This window comes from Mobula hypostoma, chromosome 1 (assembly GCF_963921235.1).
Source record: "Mobula hypostoma chromosome 1, sMobHyp1.1, whole genome shotgun sequence".
In the NCBI taxonomy this organism is placed as follows: domain Eukaryota; kingdom Metazoa; phylum Chordata; class Chondrichthyes; order Myliobatiformes; family Myliobatidae; genus Mobula; species Mobula hypostoma.
The window spans coordinates 142,663,532-142,685,415 of record NC_086097.1 but is presented as its reverse complement, the minus strand read 5'-3'; the positions used below and the strand labels follow the sequence as shown (position 1 = coordinate 142,685,415).

General features: G+C 41.6%; 1 protein-coding gene across 4 annotated transcripts in view; it reads left to right on the top strand.

Moving 5' to 3' along the window:
• The window catches only part of setd2 (SET domain containing 2, histone lysine methyltransferase), a 132,731-nt gene that overhangs the window by 92,609 nt on the left and 18,238 nt on the right, over positions 1 to 21,884 (top strand). For 3 of the 4 annotated variants that reach the window (XM_063057175.1, XM_063057148.1, XM_063057166.1), the window contains 5 exons: positions 9,130 to 9,799; positions 9,969 to 10,121; positions 16,716 to 16,855; positions 18,939 to 19,050; positions 21,720 to 21,788. In XM_063057175.1, coding sequence (XP_062913245.1) covers positions 9,130 to 9,799; positions 9,969 to 10,121; positions 16,716 to 16,855; positions 18,939 to 19,050; positions 21,720 to 21,788 — 1,144 coding nt within the window. The remainder of the gene's footprint in view (positions 1 to 9,129; positions 9,800 to 9,968; positions 10,122 to 16,715; positions 16,856 to 18,938; positions 19,051 to 21,719; positions 21,789 to 21,884) is intronic. The other variant, XM_063057157.1, reaches the window with a different exon arrangement.

Sequence of the window (21,884 nt, the reverse complement as noted above, 5' to 3'; positions counted from 1 at the left end):
TAAAAGAGAAGATTGGTAGCTCGGGTTGGCTGTTTGTAGAATTATTTGCTGAGCCTGGAGGTTAGGTCACAAGCGATTCCTCATCAGTCAAGGTGACATCATCAGTGTGCAATTGAATGTTGTTCCTGCCAAATGCTTGCATTTATATGGTCCGACTCATTATTCTGATTGGTTGGGTGTCACGTTGACCGCTAGTCTCCGCTCGGTCCCGGCCAACCGGGTAGCTGAGTGATCTCTGCTGGCCCTTATCCTTGGTTATCGTTTGTTGTGAGCATTGGTTCCTTGGGTGTCTATGGCTCAACCCTTGCCCTGAATCCACAGGTGCATAGGTTCATAAAACTATCCCCAAGACTACATGATCATCAGTTAGCCATAAGAAGACATGTCTCTCATCTCAGTAGATGAAGACCAAGAATGAGACAAGTTTGTCTGGGAAATTCTGGCAGAAGCACAAAACAAGAACTCAAGAGAATTCTTAGAAGCCTTGTTCTCAATGGAAGACTCTATAAAGAAGAATATTGAACTAGATGCAACTTACGAGCCTAAGCATTTCGGGATTGGGGCCAAGGGTTGAACCATGGGCACCCGAGGAAACACCACACACAATGACCGACATCCAGGAGTACAGGCCGGCAAAGATCACTCAGCTATGTGATTGGCCAGGACCAGCGGAGACTAGAGGCCAGCACAACAGCCAACCAATGAGAACAATGAGTCAGAACAATATCAACGCAAGCACTTGGCAGGAAGAACACTCAATTAATTGCGCACTAATAACGTCACCAAGATTGGTGAGAAAATATTTACACCTAACCTCCTGGCTTGTCGAACAACCCTACAAATCATGGGATTTTTTTGCATTGCCTGACAGGTCAAACTAGATCTTGGCTTTATGCCGTATCAGGGGCGACACTCCCAACTGTGTAACATTCGCTCAGTGGTACTGAACTGTTCATTTGGAATCAGTGCCCAAGTTGCTCTGGCTGTGCAAATTGACTGCAGCATTAACTATGTTCCAACTACATTTCTAGTACCCTAAGGCAGTGGTCCCCAACCTCCAGGCCGCGAAGCATGCAGTGGTGCAGTGGTAGCCGGGACACATCTTTAAGAAAAAAGCTGAAATAAACAAGCTAATTAATTAGGTGCCGCCCAGCACGTAAATGTCAGCCCAGAGCAGAGGCAGTTCCCGATTGCGTAGAGCAAGTGAAATCTCCACTGCGCGCTTCGAAGCCCAGTATCGGTTTGCCGCCCGGAGGTTGGGGAGCACTGCTTTAAAGTACTTCATTGGCTGTAAGACGATCAGGGACATCTTAAGGTTGTGAAAAGTATATTTATATATTGTCAATTGTGATAGCGTGCTGTTCGTGGCATTGATCTAACAGCTTGAAAGAAATTAAATCAAATTCCACAAGCGAAAAATAATTAAGTAATTTTTAGATTTTGAAGATAAACTAGATTTATTGACCACCCCTGTCTGTTTGCAAGTAGCCTTCTGACCCACTGTAATAATGGAGGAGTTACCACAGTGCTACTTTGGGTCCAAGATTTTGACCATGTATGAAGGAGTCTGAAGTTGGGATGTTGGGTTCCTTGGAGTAGAGTTGGCATTTGACGGTGTTTCCATTCGCCACTGCCTTGTCCTTCCAGGTAATGGAGGGCACCGGTTTTGGAAATGCCATCAAGGCATTGTAATTTGGTATGTACGTTTGTGATACTGAATTAAATCAATCCAGTAGCATGAAAAACAGGAACAAGAGTCTGCTAGTTGACACTTCAAATTTCTTCCTCTTTTTAGTAATATGGTGGTTGGTCCAGTTTTCACTGCAATACCACCTTTTTGTCTGTCCCCACCCTGCACATCCCCTTAGGTGTGCTTTTGGTAATGCATTTGTAAAATTTTATCAAAACTGCCCTACTTTTACACCCCATACTCCTCACAAAAAGCACTAAAATTCCATTACTTTTCTTGATTCCTTTCTTTAACTGCATGCCAAGTTTTTCTGTTTCATGTACTAGGATCCTAGTTTCCAACTATGCTTTGTAGTCTCACTAGATTTAACATAAGAGCTGGAATATTCTTAGCATTCATTGTACTCATGGTAGATTTTCATTACTGGCAGCATTTTCCAACACTATTCCCATTTCACGTCTCTTGATATCCAGAAATTTATCAATTACTATTTTCAACCTATGCAATGCCTGAACCTCCAGCATTTTCTTTTTTTTTTGGCGTGTGTGATATTGGCGGGACAGTGTCTTTTTCATGCCTTTACAAGGTGTGGAGAGAGGGAGAGACTGTGTAGCACGCCACTCCTCACACAGACATATCGCAGTGTTTTTCCCTTTATTTTACGAGGTCAAGTTGTGATCTCGACACTCAACCCGGCACGGATGGAAAGCGTATTCGGGAGCGGACCCGGCTGGGTTCGAACCCAGGAACCTCCATTCCAGGGTTCGACGCTGATGTCATTGCGCCACCAGCCGGTCCGAACCTCTAGCATTTTCAAGACTTTGATTGGGTCACTCCCTCAGACACTCCCTGGTTTGCTCTTCTATCCCCTCTCAGCACTCCCCATATTTTCCTGTGCAACAAGAGGAGAATATCAAATTCTCCAACTTCAGGTAACTCATTCTTTCTATTTTTATCAGAGCTTGCCATTTCTCCCTGTCTAATTTGGGCTTAGTTTTTCTTTTTGGTTTGTATAGTCAAGCCTGCTGGGCATGTCCCACAGCCTATTAGTAACACATTACACAGACAAAAAAAAATACAATTCTCTAAGTGTGAGCTCACCAATATCTTTGATTAGCTGAGACTAAGTGAGTTAACAGTGTGGTTCTGAATTTTTATTTGTGTTCAGTTTTGGTCATCCTGTTACAGGATTGATGTTAATAAACTGGAAATCATGCAGTAAAGGTTGTTTATTTATTGAGATACAGTGCCAAATAGGCTCTTACAGATCTGCAAGCTGCACACCCCAGCAACTCTCAATTTAACCTAGCCTAATCACGGGACAATTTACAATGACCAATTAATCTATCAACTGGTATGACTTTGGTCTGTGGGGGGAAACCGGAGCACCTGGAGGAAACCCATGTGGTCACAGGGAGACTGTACAAACTCCTCGCAGACAGTGGCGGGAAATGAACCCAGGTTACATGGATGTTGCCAGGACTTGAGGGATTGAGTTATAGGAAAAGGTTGGACGGGCTAGGACTTTATTCCTTGGAGCAAAGGAGAGGTGATCTAGGGGTGTGTAAGATCACAAGGGGCATAGATAGAATGCATTCAGTCTTTTTCCCCCGGTTTGAGGAATTAGAAACTAGAGAACATATGAGTAAAGTGAGAGGGGAAGGGTATGATAACTTTTTTTACACTGGGGTGGCATCTATGTGGAATCAGCTATCGTGGTTGAGGCAAGTACAATAATAATTTTTAAAAGACAGAAGTGGCATGGATTGGAATAATTTAATCTTTAATGTCTCTTTGAAAACAGTCCATTGTCTCTGCAGGCTTCAAGGCATAGAACATAGAATAGTACAGCACATTACAGGCCCTTTGACCCACAATGTTGTGCCGACCCTCAAACCCTGCCTCCCATATAACCCCCCACCTTAAATTCCTCCATATACGGCAGCCACCATCATTTTGGTGTCTCAAGAGAGCAACGGTAACTGGCCTAAAGGATTACAGCCCAGTGGCACTGACTTTGAGTAGCTAGTAGTGGATCATATAAAATCCCACCTTCCAGCTGCATAGGACCCTTTCCAGTTCGCCTGTCACTCAGACTGGTCCATTAACGAGGTTATAGCCTCAGCTCTCCACTGCATACTGTTACACCTTGAGAATTAGGCCTCAAATGCCGGGATGTTGTTCATCAACTTCAGCTCACCGTTTAACATGTCCATCCCTCAGGTTGTTGGGTAAACTAGTGACAGGCCTCCAGTCTGAGAGGCAACCATCTACAAACTGTCTGGCTTCTCCCACAATGCCAGTGTCTAATACAATTTACTGCCTCATTTTGAACACCAAACGACTGAACCTTCTTGATCAACCTCTCGTGCGGGACCTTCTCAAATGCCTTGCTAAAGTCCATGTAGACAACATCCACTGCTTTGCTTTCATCAACTTTCCTGGTAACTTCCTTGAAAAACTCTATAAGATTGGTTAGACATGACCCACCACGCATGAAGCCATGTTGACTCTCCCTAAGTAGTCCCCTTTCTATTCAAATACTCATATATCTGGTCCCTTAGAATACCTTCCAATAACATGTAGGGACATGTTCAGCACAACTTTGTGGGCTGAAGGGCCTGTATTTTTCTGTAGGTCTTCTATGTTTCTAACTTTCCCACTAATGACATCAGGCTTAACAGTCTATAGCTTCTTGGTTTACTTTTAGAGCCTTTCTTTAACAACAGAACAACTTTGGCTATGCTCCAATCCTCCTGTACCTCACCTGACACTAAGGATGATTTAAGTATCTCTGCTAGGGCCCTGGCAGTTTCTGCACTTGCTTCCCACAGGGTCCAAGGGAACTCCTTGTCAGGCCCTGGGGATTTAACCACCCTAATTTGCCTCAAGACAGCAAACACCACCTCCTCTGAAACCTGTCTAGAGTCCATGAAGTCGATGCTGCTTTGCCTCACTTTTATAGACTATATGTCCATTTGCTGAGTAAATAGAGATGCAAAAAAATTCATTTAAGAAATCTCCCATCTCTTTAGGCTCCATGCATGTATTACCATTCTGATCTTCCAGAGGACCAATCTTATCCCTTACAATCCTTTTGCTCTTAAATATCAGTAGAATCCCTTAGGATTCTCCTTCACCTTGTCTGCTAGGGCAACATCATGCCTTCTTTTAGCCCTTGTGATATCTTTCTTAAGTTTTCTCTTGTATTTCTTATATTTAATAAGCACCTCATTTCTTCCTACCTGTCTATACCTGCTATGCATCTCCTGTTTTGTTCTTAACCAGGGCCTCAGTGTCTCTTCATATGAAGCTCCCATCACGCTAAGCACTGGTGCCCCCTGACCTGTGTACTGTTCACATTGTTGACTCACGACAGCACTGCCAGATCCCACTCAAACTACGTCATCAAGTTTGCTGTTGATACTACTGTGGTTGCCCTCATCAACAACAATGATGAGTTGGCATACAGGGTGGAGGTAGAGAGGCTTGTTAAATAGTGTGAGAACAACATCATAAGTCTTAATGTGAAAATGACAGAAGAAATGATTGTGGACTTCAGAAAGGCGCAGGTCGACCACACTACGTTGCACATCAGTAACTCTGCCGAGGAGAGAGTGAAGAACACTGTTCCTTGTTGTGCACATAATGAATGATCTAACCTGGACCCATGCCACCTACTCACTAGTCAAGAAGACACAGTAGTATCTACACTTTCTGACGAGATTAAGGCGTGCAAGGCTCCCTGCCCCAGTTGTTATAACTTTCTACAGAAGCACCAACGAGAGTGTTGTCTGGCTGCATCATTGTGTGGTATGGAAGCTGCAAAGCATTGGACCGCAAGACCCTACAAGGGATAGTAAATGCCACCAAGAGGATCACCGGGGTCTTCTTCCCACCCCCATTTGTGACAATAACCAGGAGCATTGTAAAGAAAGGGCCCAAGGCATTGTTGAGGATCCTTACCACCCACAATCTTTCTGATCCACTACCATCAGGAAGGAGGTACAGCAGCATCAGGACGAGAACAGTCAGACTGGGTAACGTAATCTTCCCTCAGGATGTGAGACTGATTAATACCCTGCCACCACCAAGGTCTCGTCGCTAGGGCAGTGAGCTGTTTACTGTTCACCTGTGCTATGCACAATGTGCCTTTTGAATTATATTTTATTAACATATTTATTGTAGTATTTTGTTTTATGCGCTGTGTGTGGTTAATACTTTGTGGGTGCACTACAGTCTGGAGGAATGTTTCGTTTCGTTTCGTTTCGTATGCACAGTCAGGTGACAATAAACTTGAGCTAGAATTTCTGTTGAAGATCAACAAACACTTGATACTCCTGTTACTGAAAAAGAAATTCAGGAAGCTATTCTTTCAATGCAATCTGGTAAAGCTCCTGGATTGGACAGTTATTTAGGATTTTATAAAAAGTTTGAAAAATTGCTTTCTCCATATATGTTGGAAACGCTAAGATTCTTTTTTGATAGGAGAGTTACCTCCCACATTTTATGAAGCTTCTATTTCTTTAATTCTTAAGAAAGATAAAGACCTTACTGACTGAAATGTGGATGCTAAAATTCTTTCAAAAATAATGGCTAATCGACTGGAGAATATTCTAGCTAAAATTATCTCTGAGGACCAAACAGGTTTTGTAAAGGGCCGTTATTCCTTCTCTAATACTCGGAGACTGTTAAATGTTATTTACTCATCCTTTTCTAAGGCTCCCCAATGTGTTGTTTCTCTTGATGCTGAAAAGGCATTTGATAGAGTTGAATGGAAATACTTATTTAACGTTTTAGAGAAATTCAACTATGGTACTAATTTTAATAAGTGGATTAGAATGATATATAAAAGCCCTATTGCTACTATTATTACTAATAATTGCAGATCTTTTTTTCGACTCTCACGGGGTACGAGACAAGGATGTCCGTTAAGTCTCCTGTTATTTAATTTGGTGTTGGAACCCTTGGCCATTGCACTTCGTGAAGCTAAGGATATCCATGGAATTTCCATAAATGGGACTATTCATAAGATCTCCCTTTATGCTGATGATATCTTAGTTTATGTGTCGAATCCTGAAGAATCCATTCCTAGTTTATTGAAATTATTAAATGAATTTGGAAAATTTTCGGGATATAAATTAAACCTTCATAAAAGTGAATTATTTCCTCTAAATGATTCTGCTTTTATATATGATGACATTCCTTTTAAAGTTACGGACTCTTTTAAATATTTGGGTATTATTATCACTAAAAATCACAGAGTCCTTTATAGAGCTAATTTGTGGATTTTGTGAAGCAATTGTTTTGTAGATGGAATCCACTTACACTTTTGTTAGCTGGCCGAATTCATGCAGTTAAAATGATGATTTTACCAAAACTTTTATATCTATTTCAAAATATTCCTTTTTTTTTAAACTAAGAAGTGTTTTGATCAGGTTGATTCTATTATTTCATCTTTTGTTTGGAATAATAAAAGACCAAGAATTGGAAAATATCATTTACAAAAATTTTTTTTAAAAGATAGAGGTCTTGCTCTGCCTAATTTAAGAATCTACTGTTGGGCTGTTAATATATGTTATATGTGTTCCTGTTGAATTGGGTTGATAAAAATGAACGACCACCTTAGGTTGATGTGGAATTGAGAACTGTGAAACAATTTTACTTAACCTCGTTATTAGGAGCTTCTTTACCTGTACAACTGGCCAAAATTTCTAATCTAAATTTATATCCTGTGATTAAGCAATTGTTACGAATTTGGTACCAGTTTCGTAATTTTTTTAATCTCAAAAAATTTAACCTTCTTAGTTTAATTTATCAAAATTATTTATTTAAACTTAAATTTAGTGATCCTACCTTTTTTCTTTGGAGGAATAAAGGAGTCTATTCCTTCATGGATCTGTTCCAAGAAAGCCAATTGATGTCTTTTGAGAAATTAGTCACTAAATACTCTCTCTCGTACTCACATTTCTTGCAATATCTTCAGGTCAGACATTTCTTACAAGAATATTTAAGTAATTTTCCATATATACAGGATTCTGACCTGTTAGACATTATTTTAAAAATGAATTCTTTAGTGAAAGGTTTTATTGGGAAAATTTATCATTTACTGTTATAACAGTACAATTACCCTTCACTTAAGATCAAGCAAGATTGGGAAAGAGAGCTTAACATGTCCTTGATAATAGAGGATTGGTTGCAAATTTTGAAGTTGGTTAACTCTAATTCCATTTGTGCCAGTCACTCTTTAATTCAATTTAAAATTGTACATTGTTACTATTTGACAAAGGAGAGACTTTCTAAAATGTTTCCTGATGTTGATAGTGTGGTAGATGTAAAACCGAGACAGCTACATTGACACATATGTTTTGGTCGTGTTCTGTATTGAAACAGTTTTCAAAATCTATTTTCTCTACAATTTCTAAAGCCTTAAAAATCAATTTACAACCTAATAAATTGACAGTTTTGTTCAGTATGATCCCTCAATATATTCATGGTATTTCTATATCAGACCAACATGTAATTGCATTTGTTATATTGTTGGCCAGAAGGGCAATTTTATTGAAATGGAAAGATGCCTCTGCTCCCACTTTGATACAATGGTTCTCTCAGGTGATGTTGTGTCTTAGTTTGGAGAAAATCAGAAGTCGAACTTTTGATCCTCAATTTGACTTTGAGAAAAGGTGGGGTTCTTCTTCCCACTAATATAATCTGATTTGAATTAATCAAGATGGTTTCTTTCTGATTCTTGTTTAAATGGATTTGTGTTGGCGGATTGATGTTTTTCTTTTATGGAAGCTTGTATGACGTGTAGCTCCAGGATTGTGCTCCCAATGGTTTTTTTTTCTCTTTTCGGTTTCTTTTGTTAGTAGGGGTTCTTTTTTCCTCCTTTTTTCCAAAAAAGAATATTCTTAACACTTTATTTTCTTATTATTATTGATATATTGTTTAGCTTTGTTAGTTATTTGGTAATTTAATACCTCATTGACTTGATTACTTTAATGTATTTTTTGTTGATCTCAATAATAATCAATAAAAAAGATTTTAAAAATGAACTTTAGGAGGTTATGGGCAAAGACTGGTAAGTGGGACCAGTTTGGCCAAAGGGCCTGCTTCTGTGCTGTCCGACTCGGACTCGATTTTCACGCTTTCCCCACTTTCCCTGCTACTGTAATGTCATTTGTTTTTTCTCTGTCGCAGTTTCAGGTCAGTTCCCAGACCTGAAATGTTAACCGTTTCTCTTTCTAAAGATGCTATCTAACCAGCAGAGTGCTGCAGCATTTTTTCTTTTTTTATTTCAGATTTCTGCAGGTTTTTTTTCCTTTTATTTTTAAAATGAGGCTCTTGAGTTCAGTCTTAGATGGAAAAGAATTTTGTTTTGTTTACCTAATTAAAAATTTTTACTGAACTGTGTACCATTGCATTTTTATATTGAAAAGGTATGATGGTGCGACACCAGCTAAGAAGAAGAAAACTAGGAGTAAACTTTCCACTGAAGAACGAAGGAAACTCTTTGAGCAAGAGGTGGCTCAGCGGGAAGCCCAGAAACAGAACCTTTTCCTGGTACAGCAACAGCAGCAGATACAGCCGATTTGTGTCAGCTCGCAGGTGCCTTATGACAGTGGAACCTATACCACCTCTCACCAGAACTTTGCCACGTACCCTCCAGGCTATCCTCTGCAGACTTACGTTGACCCAGTCAACCCCAACGCTGGCAAAGTACTCCTCCCAACACCGAATGTAGAGCCCATGTGCCCGCCACAGATGAGCTATGAGCATCCACAGCCAATACTAGGAGAATCCATGCCAACGGGACACCCTGCGGTCCAGCATCTGTCTCCCCAAGTAGATGTCCAGGGCCAGCAGTATCTGGCTCAGACTCCCAATGTTATTTCCCAGGATCCAAGTGTGGCGGTGATACAGGTGTCAGGCACTCAAGCAACGGGGCAGAACTACGGGGTGTGGGATCCCAATCAGCAGACTCTAGCAGTTCACCAGCAGTACGCCAGTGGACAATCACAAACACCAATTTATTATCAAGGACAGCAATGCCAGACCGTCTACAGCATCTCCTCTCCCTATGGACAAGCTACGCCGCAAATTGTCCAGGTACTACCTTTTCCTCTCATATTTGTCATTTGTTGCAGGGAAGGGGAGGCATGTGTTAATGGAGTGATGCGGCAAACATAAATGGATATCGGTCCGTCTTTCAGTGGTCTGCATATTTGCCTCTCTTTTTTCTGTCCCATCCTCCAAACCCTTTCTTTGCTTGTTTCAGAGTTACACTCAGTCAAGTCCTGAATGCGCACAGGGGCAGCAGTGTTTCCTGACTCATCCACAGAGCTCTGGCACACAGCCAGCGACAGGAATGCTCGTGACATCATCAGCCCCATCTTACCAGCAGCCTGGGCAGCCACAGACTGTGCAGCAGGTACATTCCTGTGCCACAAGCAAAATATCGCACATGCTGGAAAGCTAAGGTTAAAGCAGAAAATAATGGAAATGCTCAGCAGTGCAGGTCAATCACTTCTTTGGGGAAAGGGTTTGATGACAGGTTATTTCCCTGAAATGTTAATTCTGTTTTTAATCTCTCCATGGACGTGACCTGATCTGCTGAATATTTCCAGCACTTGCTGCTTTCATTTCCTATTGCTGCACCAATTTGGTTTGTTATGTCAGCATCCTTCAGTTCCAACCTACTGCCTGCTCTTTCCTTTGTGCCTCCTTTCTCTGTGCACCAATCTGACAGAGAATACCAAATTTTGAACTATATTCAGAATTGCAGTCTGTATATAACATTTGACAAGGTACCCCATGCATGGCTTATTGAGAAAATAAGGAGGCATGGGATCCAAGGGGAAATTGCTTTGTGGATCCAGAACTGGCTTGCCCACAGAAGGCAAAGAGTGGTTGTAGATGGGTCATATTCTGCACGGAGGTCGGTGACCAGTGGTGTGCCTCAGGGTTCTGTTCTGGGACCCCTACTTTTCATGATTTTTATAAATGACCTGGATGAAGAAGTGGAGGGATGGGTTAGTAAAGTTGCTGGTGACGCAAAGATTGGAGGTGTTGTGGATAGTGTGGAGAGCTGTCAGAGGTTACAGCGGGACATTGATAGGATACAAAACCGGACTGAGAAATGGCAGATGAAGTTCAACCCAGATAAGTGTGAGGTGGTTCATTTTGGTAAGTCAGATATGATGACAGAATATAGTATTAACGGTAAGACTCTTGGCCGTGTGGAGGATCAGAGGGATCTTGGGGTCCGAGTCCATAGGGCACTCAAAGCTACTGCGCAGGTTGACTCTGTGGTTAAGAAAGCATACAGTGCATTGGCCTTCATCAATCGTGGGATTGAGTTTAGGAGCCGAGAGGAAATATTGCAGCAACTTGGGACCCTGGTCGGGCTCCACTTGGAGTACTGTGCTCAGTTCTGGTCACCTCACTCCAGGAAGGATGTGGAAACCATTGAAAGGGTGCAGAGGAGATTTAAAAGGATGTTGCCTGGATTGGGGAGCATTCCTTATGAGAATAGGTTGAGTGAACTCGGCCTTTTCTCCTTGGAGTGACGAAGGATGAGAGGTGACCTGATAGAAGTGTATAAGATGATGAGAGGCATTAATCGTGTGCACAGTCAGAGGCTTTTTCCCAGGGCTGAAATGGCTAGCACGAGAGGACACAGTTTTAAGGTGCTTGGAAGTAAGTACAGAGGAGATGTCAGAGGTAAGTTTTTTACACAGAGTGGTGAATGCATGGAATGGGCTGCCGGCGACGTGGTGGAGGCAGATACGATAGGGTCTTTCAAGAGACTCCTGGATAGGTTTATGGAGCTCAGAAAAATAGAGGGCTATGGGTAACTCTAGGGAATTTCTCATGTAAGTACATGATCGGCACAACTTTGTGGACCAAAAGACCTGGTTTGTGCTGTAGGTTTTCTATGTTTCTATAACTTAATGTAACATCTCTATCTTTGAAGATCACAGATTGAATTGCATCAATATCCCCACCTTGAAATGAGAAGGGGTAAGGATTGATCTGGGTTCAAGCAGATCATTTGAATGTCACAATTGATATTCAGTTGGATATTTGAATCTGATAAGTGACAGGAAACCATAAAAGCTTCTTGCTAGCAGTATTAAAATGTTTAGAAAAAGCAAACTCAACATGGTAAACTATTGGACAGGTAACCCAGCAAGTTCTGAATCTAAAAAAAAATAAGTCAGCAACAGTTTTTAGAGCCACGACTTTTCAAATACACGTAGGTAGGCTCTCGATCCTAAGAATACACACTTATACACTCCTGTATACATGCATACTTCCATACACAGATGTGGTTCAACACAAATACATAAGTTAAGATTGAGGTCCTGACCCAAAGGGTCTTTCACTCAGCGGGAGAATGTTGAAAAGGATGAAAACGATGAAAATTGGAAATGCTGTGATTAAGAAAACACAGTACAATTTTAGCTAACGGCCTTCATCTGAACTGGGTGTTAGAGAATGAAATCTGGCAAGGGAGATTTGTCACACATTTGTTCTTGGGTTTTTTTTAAGAAGTTTGCAAGGAGTGAAAAGTTAATCTCTCCAATCTTAATTTTTTCTTTGAAAATAAAAATTTCAGTCCAACAATTGTCCTGGTGTCTACATTTTACAGATCTTGGATCTTTTCTCTATCCTGTGTGAGCTAATGTCAACGGGAAGGTTGACACAATTCAGTGACCTTGACCTAGACAAATTTTTCAAAACTCGTTAGATTCTGGACTAGTTCCTGAGGATTGGAGGGTGGCTAATGTAACCCCACTTTTTAAAAAAGGAGGGAGAGAGAAACCGGGGAATTATAGGCCGGTTAGCCTAACGTCGGTGGTGGGGAAACTGCTGGAGTCAGTTATCAAGGATGTGATATCAGCACATTTGGAAAGCGGTGAAATGATTGGACAAAGTCAGCATGGATTTGTGAAAGGAAAATCATGTCTGACGAATCTCATAGAATTTTTTGAGGATGTAACTAGTAGAGTGGATAGGGGAGAACCAGTGGATGTGGTATATTTGGATTTTCAAAAGGCTTTTGACAAGGTCCCACACAGGAGATTAGTGTGCAAACTTAAAGCACACAGTATTGGGGGTAAGGTATTGGTGTGGGTGGAGAATTGGTTAGCAGACAGGAAGCAAAGAGTGGGAATAAACGGGACCTTTTCAGAATGGCAGGCGGTGACTAGTGGGGTACCGCAAGGCTCAGTGCTGGGACCCCAGTTGTTTACAATATATATTAATGACTTGGATGAGGGAATTAAATGCAGCATCTCCAAGTTTGCGGATGACACGAAGCTGGGTGGCAGTGTTAGCAGTGAGGAGGATGCTAAGAGGATGCAGGGTGACTTGGATAGGTTGGGTGAGTGGGCAAACTCATGGCAGATGCAATTTAATGTGGATAAATGTGAGGTTATCCACTTTGGTGGCAAAAATAGGAAAACAGATTATTATCTGAATGGTGGCCGATTAGGAAAAGGGAAGGTGCAACGAGACCTGGGTGTCATTATACACCAGTCATTGAAAGTGGGCATGCAGGTACAGCAGGCGGTGAAAAAGGCGAACGGTATGCTGGCATTTATAGCGAGAGGATTCGAGTACAGGAGCAGGGAGGTACTAATGCAGTTGTACAAGGCCTTGGTGAGACCACACCTGGAGTATTGTGTGCAGTTTTGGTCCCCTAATCTGAGGAAAGACATCTTTGCCATAGAGGGAGTACAAAGAAGGTTCACCAGATTGATTCCTGGGATGGCAGGTCTTTCATATGAAGAAAGACTGGATGAACTGGGCTTGTACTCGTTGGAATTTAGAAGATTGAGGGGGAATCTGATTGAAACGTATAAGATCCTAAAGGGATTGGACAGGCTAGATGCAGGAAGATTGTTCCCGATGTTGGGGAGGTCCAGAACGAGGGGTCACAGTTTGAGGATAGAGGGGAAGCCTTTTAGGACTGAGATTAGGAAAAACTTCTTCACACAGAGAGTGGTGAATCTGTGGAATTCTCTGCCACAGCAAACTGTTGAGGCCAGTTCATTAGCTATGTTTAAAAGGAAGTTAGATATGGCCCTTGTGGCTACAGGGGTCAGGGGGTATGGAGGGAAGGCTGGGTTCTGAGTTGGATGATCAGCCATGATCATAATAAATGGCGGTGCAGGCTCGAAGGGCCGAATGGCCTACTCCTGCACCTATTTTCTATGTTTCTATGTTTCTAAGAAGAAATGACAACCACAGTCAGGCTGCAGATTTCTCCCTGTCCAGAGTGTTCTCCGGCATTGTATACACAGTAAAGCATAGAGGTGGTTTGTTCAGCCTTGTTATTGGTCCACGGGAGTCTCCTGCTACTCCACACTCCTTTTGTAAATTTATGAGCATACCCTTTAATTCCCTTCTCACTCATATTTAATCACTTCTCAAAAGAAAAGCATCTGTACTATTTGTCTTCCTTACTCCCTATAGTAGTGAGTTCCATAATCTAACCATTTTTGGGGAGGAGGAGTGATTCCTCCTGAAAACCCTTAACTTGATGCATATCTTGCATATATGATCTTTTGGCTTTTGTCCACAAATGGAACTTCATTAAATTCTAGCTGAAAGAGCATATATAAATTTCTGCAGTTCAGCTGTGATGCTCCAAACATTCAAAAAGTTGGTCAAGATTTGAGCCATGATTTTTAATCCATTAAGTTTCCCAAAGAATTGCAGTAGTCATTATTTCTTCCTATGTCCTTGAATTATTGAGATCAGTGAACAAACAATGGATGCTGGGTAAATAAATACACAAATCTTTATCTCCCCACAAATCTTCTGGGTGAAATTAATAAATGATTCCATACAGTAATTCATTATCATAGAAGTGTATGGCGTTTCAGACAGGAAGACAATTGCAGATGGCAATAAATAAAACAGTGCAATAAGGGATTGCTCTGATTACTGTTGCCATTGTGTTATGCATTTACTAAGCAAGTGTTTTTTTTAATCAAATTGAGCTTGCTTTAACTTCAGCCGCTTATGAGCAGACACACCCATTTAATCATGGCCTCCATTAACGAGCTTTTGTTTTATCTGTTTCCATTGTCTTATTCCAGTGCTGCTGTACTCTCATTAGGAATAAATGAGCGTGTAAGCAAGGTACAATACTGTACAGAAGTCTTAGGCACCCGAGATTTTTTATATGGTTTCAAATGGTATGGCCTCCAGAGAGCCTGATCTCAATATCATTGAGGTTGTCTGAGATTACCTGGAGAGACAGAAGCAAGTGAGACAGCCAAAGTCTGCAGAAGAACTGTGGCAAATCCTCCCAAGCTGTCTGGAACAACCTACAAGCTGATTTCCTTATAAAACTGCATGACAATGTACTTAAGGAAATTGATGTAGCTTTAAAGGCAGAGGGTGGTCATACCAAATTTGATTTGATTTAATTTTTGGTGTTTTCTGCTCTTTATAGTACTTTTTGATATTTAGAAACTTTTTATTTGATTATTTTTGAAAGCACCCCCACTTTATAGATTCTTCTTTACATGTGCCTAAGAGTTTTGCACAGTATTGTACATACTTGATTGGCATTCCCAGTGTGTAGCTGCCATTGCTTCAGCTTTGTTCTTTGACACTCGACTGGAATCATTTAACCTGTTCACCGTTATAGAGCTGGTTTTTAAGTGATTAAGTATGCCTGCCATCTTGCTGTGGGAAAGACTTCACAAAGCACCAGCAGGCAAGTCATATCATGCATCAAGGTTTGGGATGGCACAGCAGTGCTGGTGGCTCACGGCTCCAGGGACGTGGACCGCGTAATCTCTACGTATTTTTGCCTGCTGCTTTAGTTCTCTTCAAGTTCCCAAAAACGTACAGATAGAATAATTGGTTATTGTAGCTTCAGTGTGAGGTTTGTGGCAGAAGAATTAAAGGTGAGCACATTGCATGTGAGAAAGACATGTAATTCCCAGGGCTAGAGGGAAATAAGATAAATGGGGCTCATGAAATTTGTTTTGCTAGGAGCCAACAGCACTCAATATTTGCCTCCTACACCTTAGGAAGCAATTTAATAAAGATTGGCTAGAGATAGACTTGTTTATCTTTATTTTTATAAAGCAATGGTTTATGTTTACCTTTGCCAGCACGTTAAAATGGCAGGGCACAGCCCAGTGCATGCTAAACATGGATGAATTTCAGCACCCTCATCTTTGTTTGCCTCTGTTTTGATTTTCTCCCCTAATCTCTTGAAGATTTGGCTCAGACAGAAAATTTCACTGTAGTACTTTACCCACAAGATTGTTCTTTGTGCCCTCTAAATCAAAGGATGGCTGGATCATTGGAGCCAGCTCTTAAGGGGAGAGCGAAGGCATGTGGAAATGCCCCCTCACTATCTGGTAGAAGAAGCTTGCAGTCCTGCAGCTGCTGGCATGTCCAACCCCATCCATCCAGTCAGTCTCCCAAATGCTCATTCGTCTGATTGGGATGTTGGCGTGGATGAGCAGAGCAAAGTCATTGCTTCAAGTCAATCTGACGTTGACAGTCCACTGAATGGACTTTGATTCCTTCTCGATCATAGTAGCTGATTCAGTTTCTGATTAAGTTTAGTTACAGTAGCGTTGCAAAATAAAGCTATTACAGCATCATCTGGAAGATCAGAATTCAATTCCCTTTGTTATCTTTAAGGAGCTTGTACATTCTCCCTATGACCCTGTAGGCTTCCTCCTGGTGCTGTGGTTTCCTCCCACATTTCAATGACGTATGGTTAGGGTTAGTCAGTAGTGTGCATGCTGTGTTGGGGCCAGATACGTGGGTACACTTAAGGGCTGCCACCACAGTTCTTGCTGATTTGGCACAATCAGCACAATTCAAAGTGTATTTTGATGTTTGTGTGACAAATAAGCAATCTCATTATCAATGTGGGTAGGAAACACACTGCTTTAACTTTGCTTGTTTTTCTTAATTTTTATACTCTATAGGCTGTTATTAGCTTGTCTTTTAAATTCTCTATTGTGTCTGTAATCTCCAGCAGGAGTTGATAATCGTCAACAACCTTCTCGATTTGCCACCACCTTCACCCCCAAAGCCAAAGACCATTGTGCTCCCTACCAACTGGAAGACAGCCCGGGATCCTGAGGGAAAGATTTACTATTACCACGTAATAACCAGGTTGGTCTGTTTGAACAAGCCCCACACATTATCGCATTGTTCCAAAATTAAAGAAAAATCATTTCAACCTATTTATTAGTGGAGCTTATATTAATTCCATAATGTAAATCAAAGTGTGGTAGCAGCTGCTCAAGCTGAACAGGTGTCAAGAAGAGCTGCTTCTATTACTATTGTGTTACTGACTAGGAAATACTTAATTCAGTAAGAATGGGAAACCCTTCTGTTCCTTTTAGCCAAAGTATCTTGCTGACTACATTTTTATCACTATAATAAAATAAAGATAATGCGGGTGTTGAAAGTCTGAGATAAAGAAACAAAATGTCAGAATTACTCAGCTGGTCGGGCAGCAATTATTAGAGAAAAGTAAGTGTTCCAGATTTTTAAAAGTAATTGGACGTGTTTTAAGTAGAAGAGAAGGTGGATGTGGAACAGGTACCTACATAGTGGAGATAACCAAAGAAATGTCTGTTTGGTGAAGACTTGTTTGCATTTGCTGACAAGTTTGAAGGAGATGCAGTCGAATGAGAAGAAAGAAGGAGGAAGATCCAGGAACTCTTAACACAAAAAAACTAAATCTGAAATAAGAGAATGTTGCTTCTTTTTAACATTTTGGGATCAAAACCAAACTGGCAAGACAAGTAATTACTGTCCATCCCAAAGCACCCTTGAGAACATGCTGGAGTTTAAACTGCTACGATTCTGCTGGTGACAGTGCTCCCCACTGCTGTTAGGTAGGGAGTTGTAGGAGGATTTGGGCCCAGAGATGATGAATGAAGCTTCCAAGGCAAAGTGCAGGTCTGGCAACAAATGTAGGAGACAAAAATTGAGTTGTATTATATCTTGATCACATTTCTTCTGAGTTGATAACCTTCATGCAAACCTGAAAGGTTAGGTATTTGAAATTGCATCTCAAGGACCAAAGCAGGTGTACATGGGCAGAGAGATGCTGGTCCTTAAATTTGTGCTGTTCCTTATAGAAAAGATGTAGGAGGTTGAAGATAGTGAGGTCATACTGGAAGTGAAATAGCGAATTAAAATGAAATGTAACTAGAAACTTAGGATAACCCTGGCAGCTCTTCTTTTCATGTCTTCAAGGGAGAGAGTTTAATTTGTAGAGTTGTAAAATTTTACAGCACAGAGATAATTTTTGACTCATACAGACCGTACTGGGCTCTGCTGTTTAGTTCTGATTGACTAAGTTCTTGCTTCTCCAGGATCTAAATTGCATAATTTAGTTTATGCTTCACTGTGATATTGCATGATTGTGGCAGTGTCCAGAGAATCTGTAATTCTTTTTCAGTCAGCGGTGAAACTATCTGCTCAAAGCTGCTTTTTGTGGGGGGGAAACTCCCCCTACCCCCCCCCACCCAGCATCCTAGCTAACATTTATTGCTTAATGTCATTTGTATACCCTTGATATGTAACAAACATAACATATGACTTTTACCCCAAGGGCAGACATTTCCTATATGAGGGGTGATTGATAAGTTTGTGGCCTAAGGTAGAAGGAGTCAATTTTAGAAAACCTAGCACATTTATTTTTCAACATAGTCCCCTCCTACATTTACACACTTAGTCCAGTGGTCATGGAGCATACGGATCTTGGACCTCCAGAAAGTGTCCACAGCAGGGGTGATTGGTAAGTTCGTGGCCTAAGGTAGAAGGAGATGAGTTATACAACTCTCGTTACATGCACATGCAGTTCAACTCTTTGAGTGATTATGCAGGAAGTTTGAAGTTAATAACTCATCTCCTTCTACCTTAGGCCACAAACTTATCAATCACCCCTGGTATGTCTACAACCCCAAAACACTGAGTAGTATAGGCATTCCCCCTTTAGAGTCCCATTCTCCATCATTCCATCATTCACATTTTTTATTCTTATGATCTTTGCTCAGGCATCCAGTCAAAGGTCCTTTGCTTCAGTCTTTACACGGCTTCAGTCAAACTGGAAATACTTGCTATACTTTTAATGATGATCATTCCCTGAGTTATTGCCAATCTCCTGATCATTTACTTCAGTCCACAAGACTTGGTAACTGAAAACCCTGTGTAACTCTAGGTATGCCCAATCTTTCTTCAGGCAAACACAGTGGGACCCACCGTTATGGGATGGAGGCAGTGATGAAATGAACATGGGTCATGAAGCCGAAATGGATCTGGGGACGCCCACGTATGATGAACATCCTGCCAAGGTAACCTTTCTTGGGAGTAAATATTTGACTTAACAAAATTTTCACATTAAGCAGAAATGATTTTCGGACTCTGTCACTCGGTGTTGACAGGTGTGTTTTCCATGCCTTCGTTCACATTACCTATGTTCTTTGGTACCATGTCCTCCCCAGCCTCACCAACACACATGAGATTCCTCGCTCCCTGAAATTGTGCTGCATATCTGCCATTATTTCTTTCCCTTGATATTCAGTTAACAAGAGTGGTGGGGTTCATCACCAGCAACGAAGAGATGGCCTACAGAGAGGTGGAAGAGATGGTGGCTTGGTGCCAAGCAAATAACCGCTTCCTCAATGTCAACAAGATAAGGAGATGGTTATCGACTTCAGGAGAACTTGCACCACTTGCATAGCACATTACATTGGCGACACAACCGTGGAAACTGCAAGCAGGTTCAAACTCCTAGGAGTGCACATCTCATTCAGCCTCTCATGGTGGTCCCAGGACACATCACACAAAATCAGGAAAGCTCACCAATGCCTCTACTTTCTAAGAAGGCTGAAGAGAGCTGGACTACACACATCTATACTCACTTCATTCTACAGATGCGAAGAAGTAGTAAGCATCCCAACATGCTGTATCACTGCATGGTACAGAAACTGTACTGCAGCAGACAGGAAGGCTCTACAACAGGAGGTCAAAACTGCCCAACACATCACCGGCACCAGTCTCCCCCCATCAAAGACATATACACAGAAAGGTGCTGGAAGAGGGCCAGTAACATGATGGAACCCATCCTCCCTGTTTGTGGACTGTTCTTCCCACTCCCATCGGGGGGAGGCTATGTAATATCCGTGCCAGACTCAAAAACAGTTATTTTTCCCTAGCATTGAGGCTAATCAACACCTTTGCTCACTAACCCACCCCTACACAACCATTACTTTTATCATTTCCTGTCAGTCACCTTATGTACAGACACTCCTATGCCTAGCATCACTTTATGGACATACAATCAATCTATGTATATAAGCTATCTTATTTATTTGTATTTATTGTTTTTTTACCTCTGCATCAGAACTGGAGTAACAATTATTTTGCTCTCGTTTATACTTTGTACTGAAAATGACATTAAACAATCTTGAATCTTAAGGTTCTGAAGTATGATACTACAGTACAGGTGTCCCCTGCTTTTCGAACGTTCGCTTTATGAAACCTCACTGTTACGAAAGACCTGTTTTTGCTAACAGAAGGTGTTTTCACTGTTACAAAAAAAGCAGCACGCGAAAAAAGCAGCATGCACTCCAAGCAGCCACTCTCCCCAGATTCAGAACCGCATTCTCGCCAGCATTGCTTAAACACGTGCCTATGAGCAGCCGTTTGCAAGATGAGTTCTAAGGTATCGGAAAAGTCTGAAAGACCTCGTAATGGTGTTACACTTAGCATAAAACTAGACATAATTAAGCATTTTGATCGTGGTGAACGAAGTAAGGACTAAGTGAGTTTGGCTTGTGGAAGCTGACGAAGATGATGTTGACGAGGTTTTGGCATCCCATGACCAAGAACCGATAGATGAAGAGCTGATGCAATTGGAAGAGGAAAGGATAACAATCGAAACCGAATGAGTAATGATAAAGTACGACTTTAATTTTGAAAGGGTACGTAGGTTTAGGGGATATTTGCAGGATGGTTTGAGTGCTTACAAAGAACTGTATGATAGGAAAATGCGCGACGCTCAGCAGTCAAGCAAGCCTTCCACATCAGCCACAGCAGACGATGAACCTCAACCTTCGACATGGAGGCGGGCAGTCATAGGAGAAGATGAGCTGCCTGCTCTAATGGAAACAGACGATGATGAGATGACACCCCAGTGTCCCACCACCCCAACACCCAGGCTGCGGACAGATACCGATTCGTGGAGAATGCAGCAGTAGCCGGGAGACACACAGCACATCTTTTAAGAAAAAAGCCAAAATAAACATGCTAATTATTAGGTACCGCCCAGCACCTAATTAATTAGCTTGTTTATTTCGGCTTTTTTCTTAAAGATGTGCTGTGTGTCTCCCGGCTACTGCTGGACCCCTGCATGCTTCGTGGCAATGTATCGGGTTGCTGCCCGGAGGGTGGGGGCCACTGCACCACCTCAACCTCCAACTCAGCCTAACACACCATCATCAGTGTGCTCGACGCTGATCCAATTCCAGTAAGTGATACTACACTGTACATACATTATTTCTACTTTATATAGGCTGTGTATTTTTACGTGTTATTTGGTATGATTTGGCAGCTTCATAGCTTAAAGGTTACTGGAGAGTGCTTGCGCCGTGTTTTTACCGACGGCGCTTGCGTGAGATTTTCGCTACGGAGAACAGTTTAGGCAATGATTGTGAAAAAATATTTCTACTTTATATAAGTTGTGTATTTATCATACCATTCCTGCTTTTACTATATGTTACTGTTATTTTAGGTTTTACTTGTTATTTGGCATGTTATTTTTGGGTCTACGAAAGCTCGCAAAATTTTCCCATATAAATAAATGGTAATTGCTTCTTCGCTTTACGACATTCCGGCTTACGAACCGTTTCATAGGAACACTCTACCTTTGGATGGCGGGGGAAACCTGTACTGCTCTTTCGTGAGGACCAAGAGGGTGATATGTCCAGTATCTCATTGTGTTTTGCCTGTTGAACTTTAGGATCCAATGCTCACTGATCGACATGGACCAGATGGAAGTGGAGATGGGACGCCCAACTCTTACAGCCAGGTCTGTGAACATGTATATCAAATAATTGTACATATGCTGCTGGGAAAGGATTCAGAGTATTCACTTTCAGAAAAGGATATTCATTCCCGTTCACTT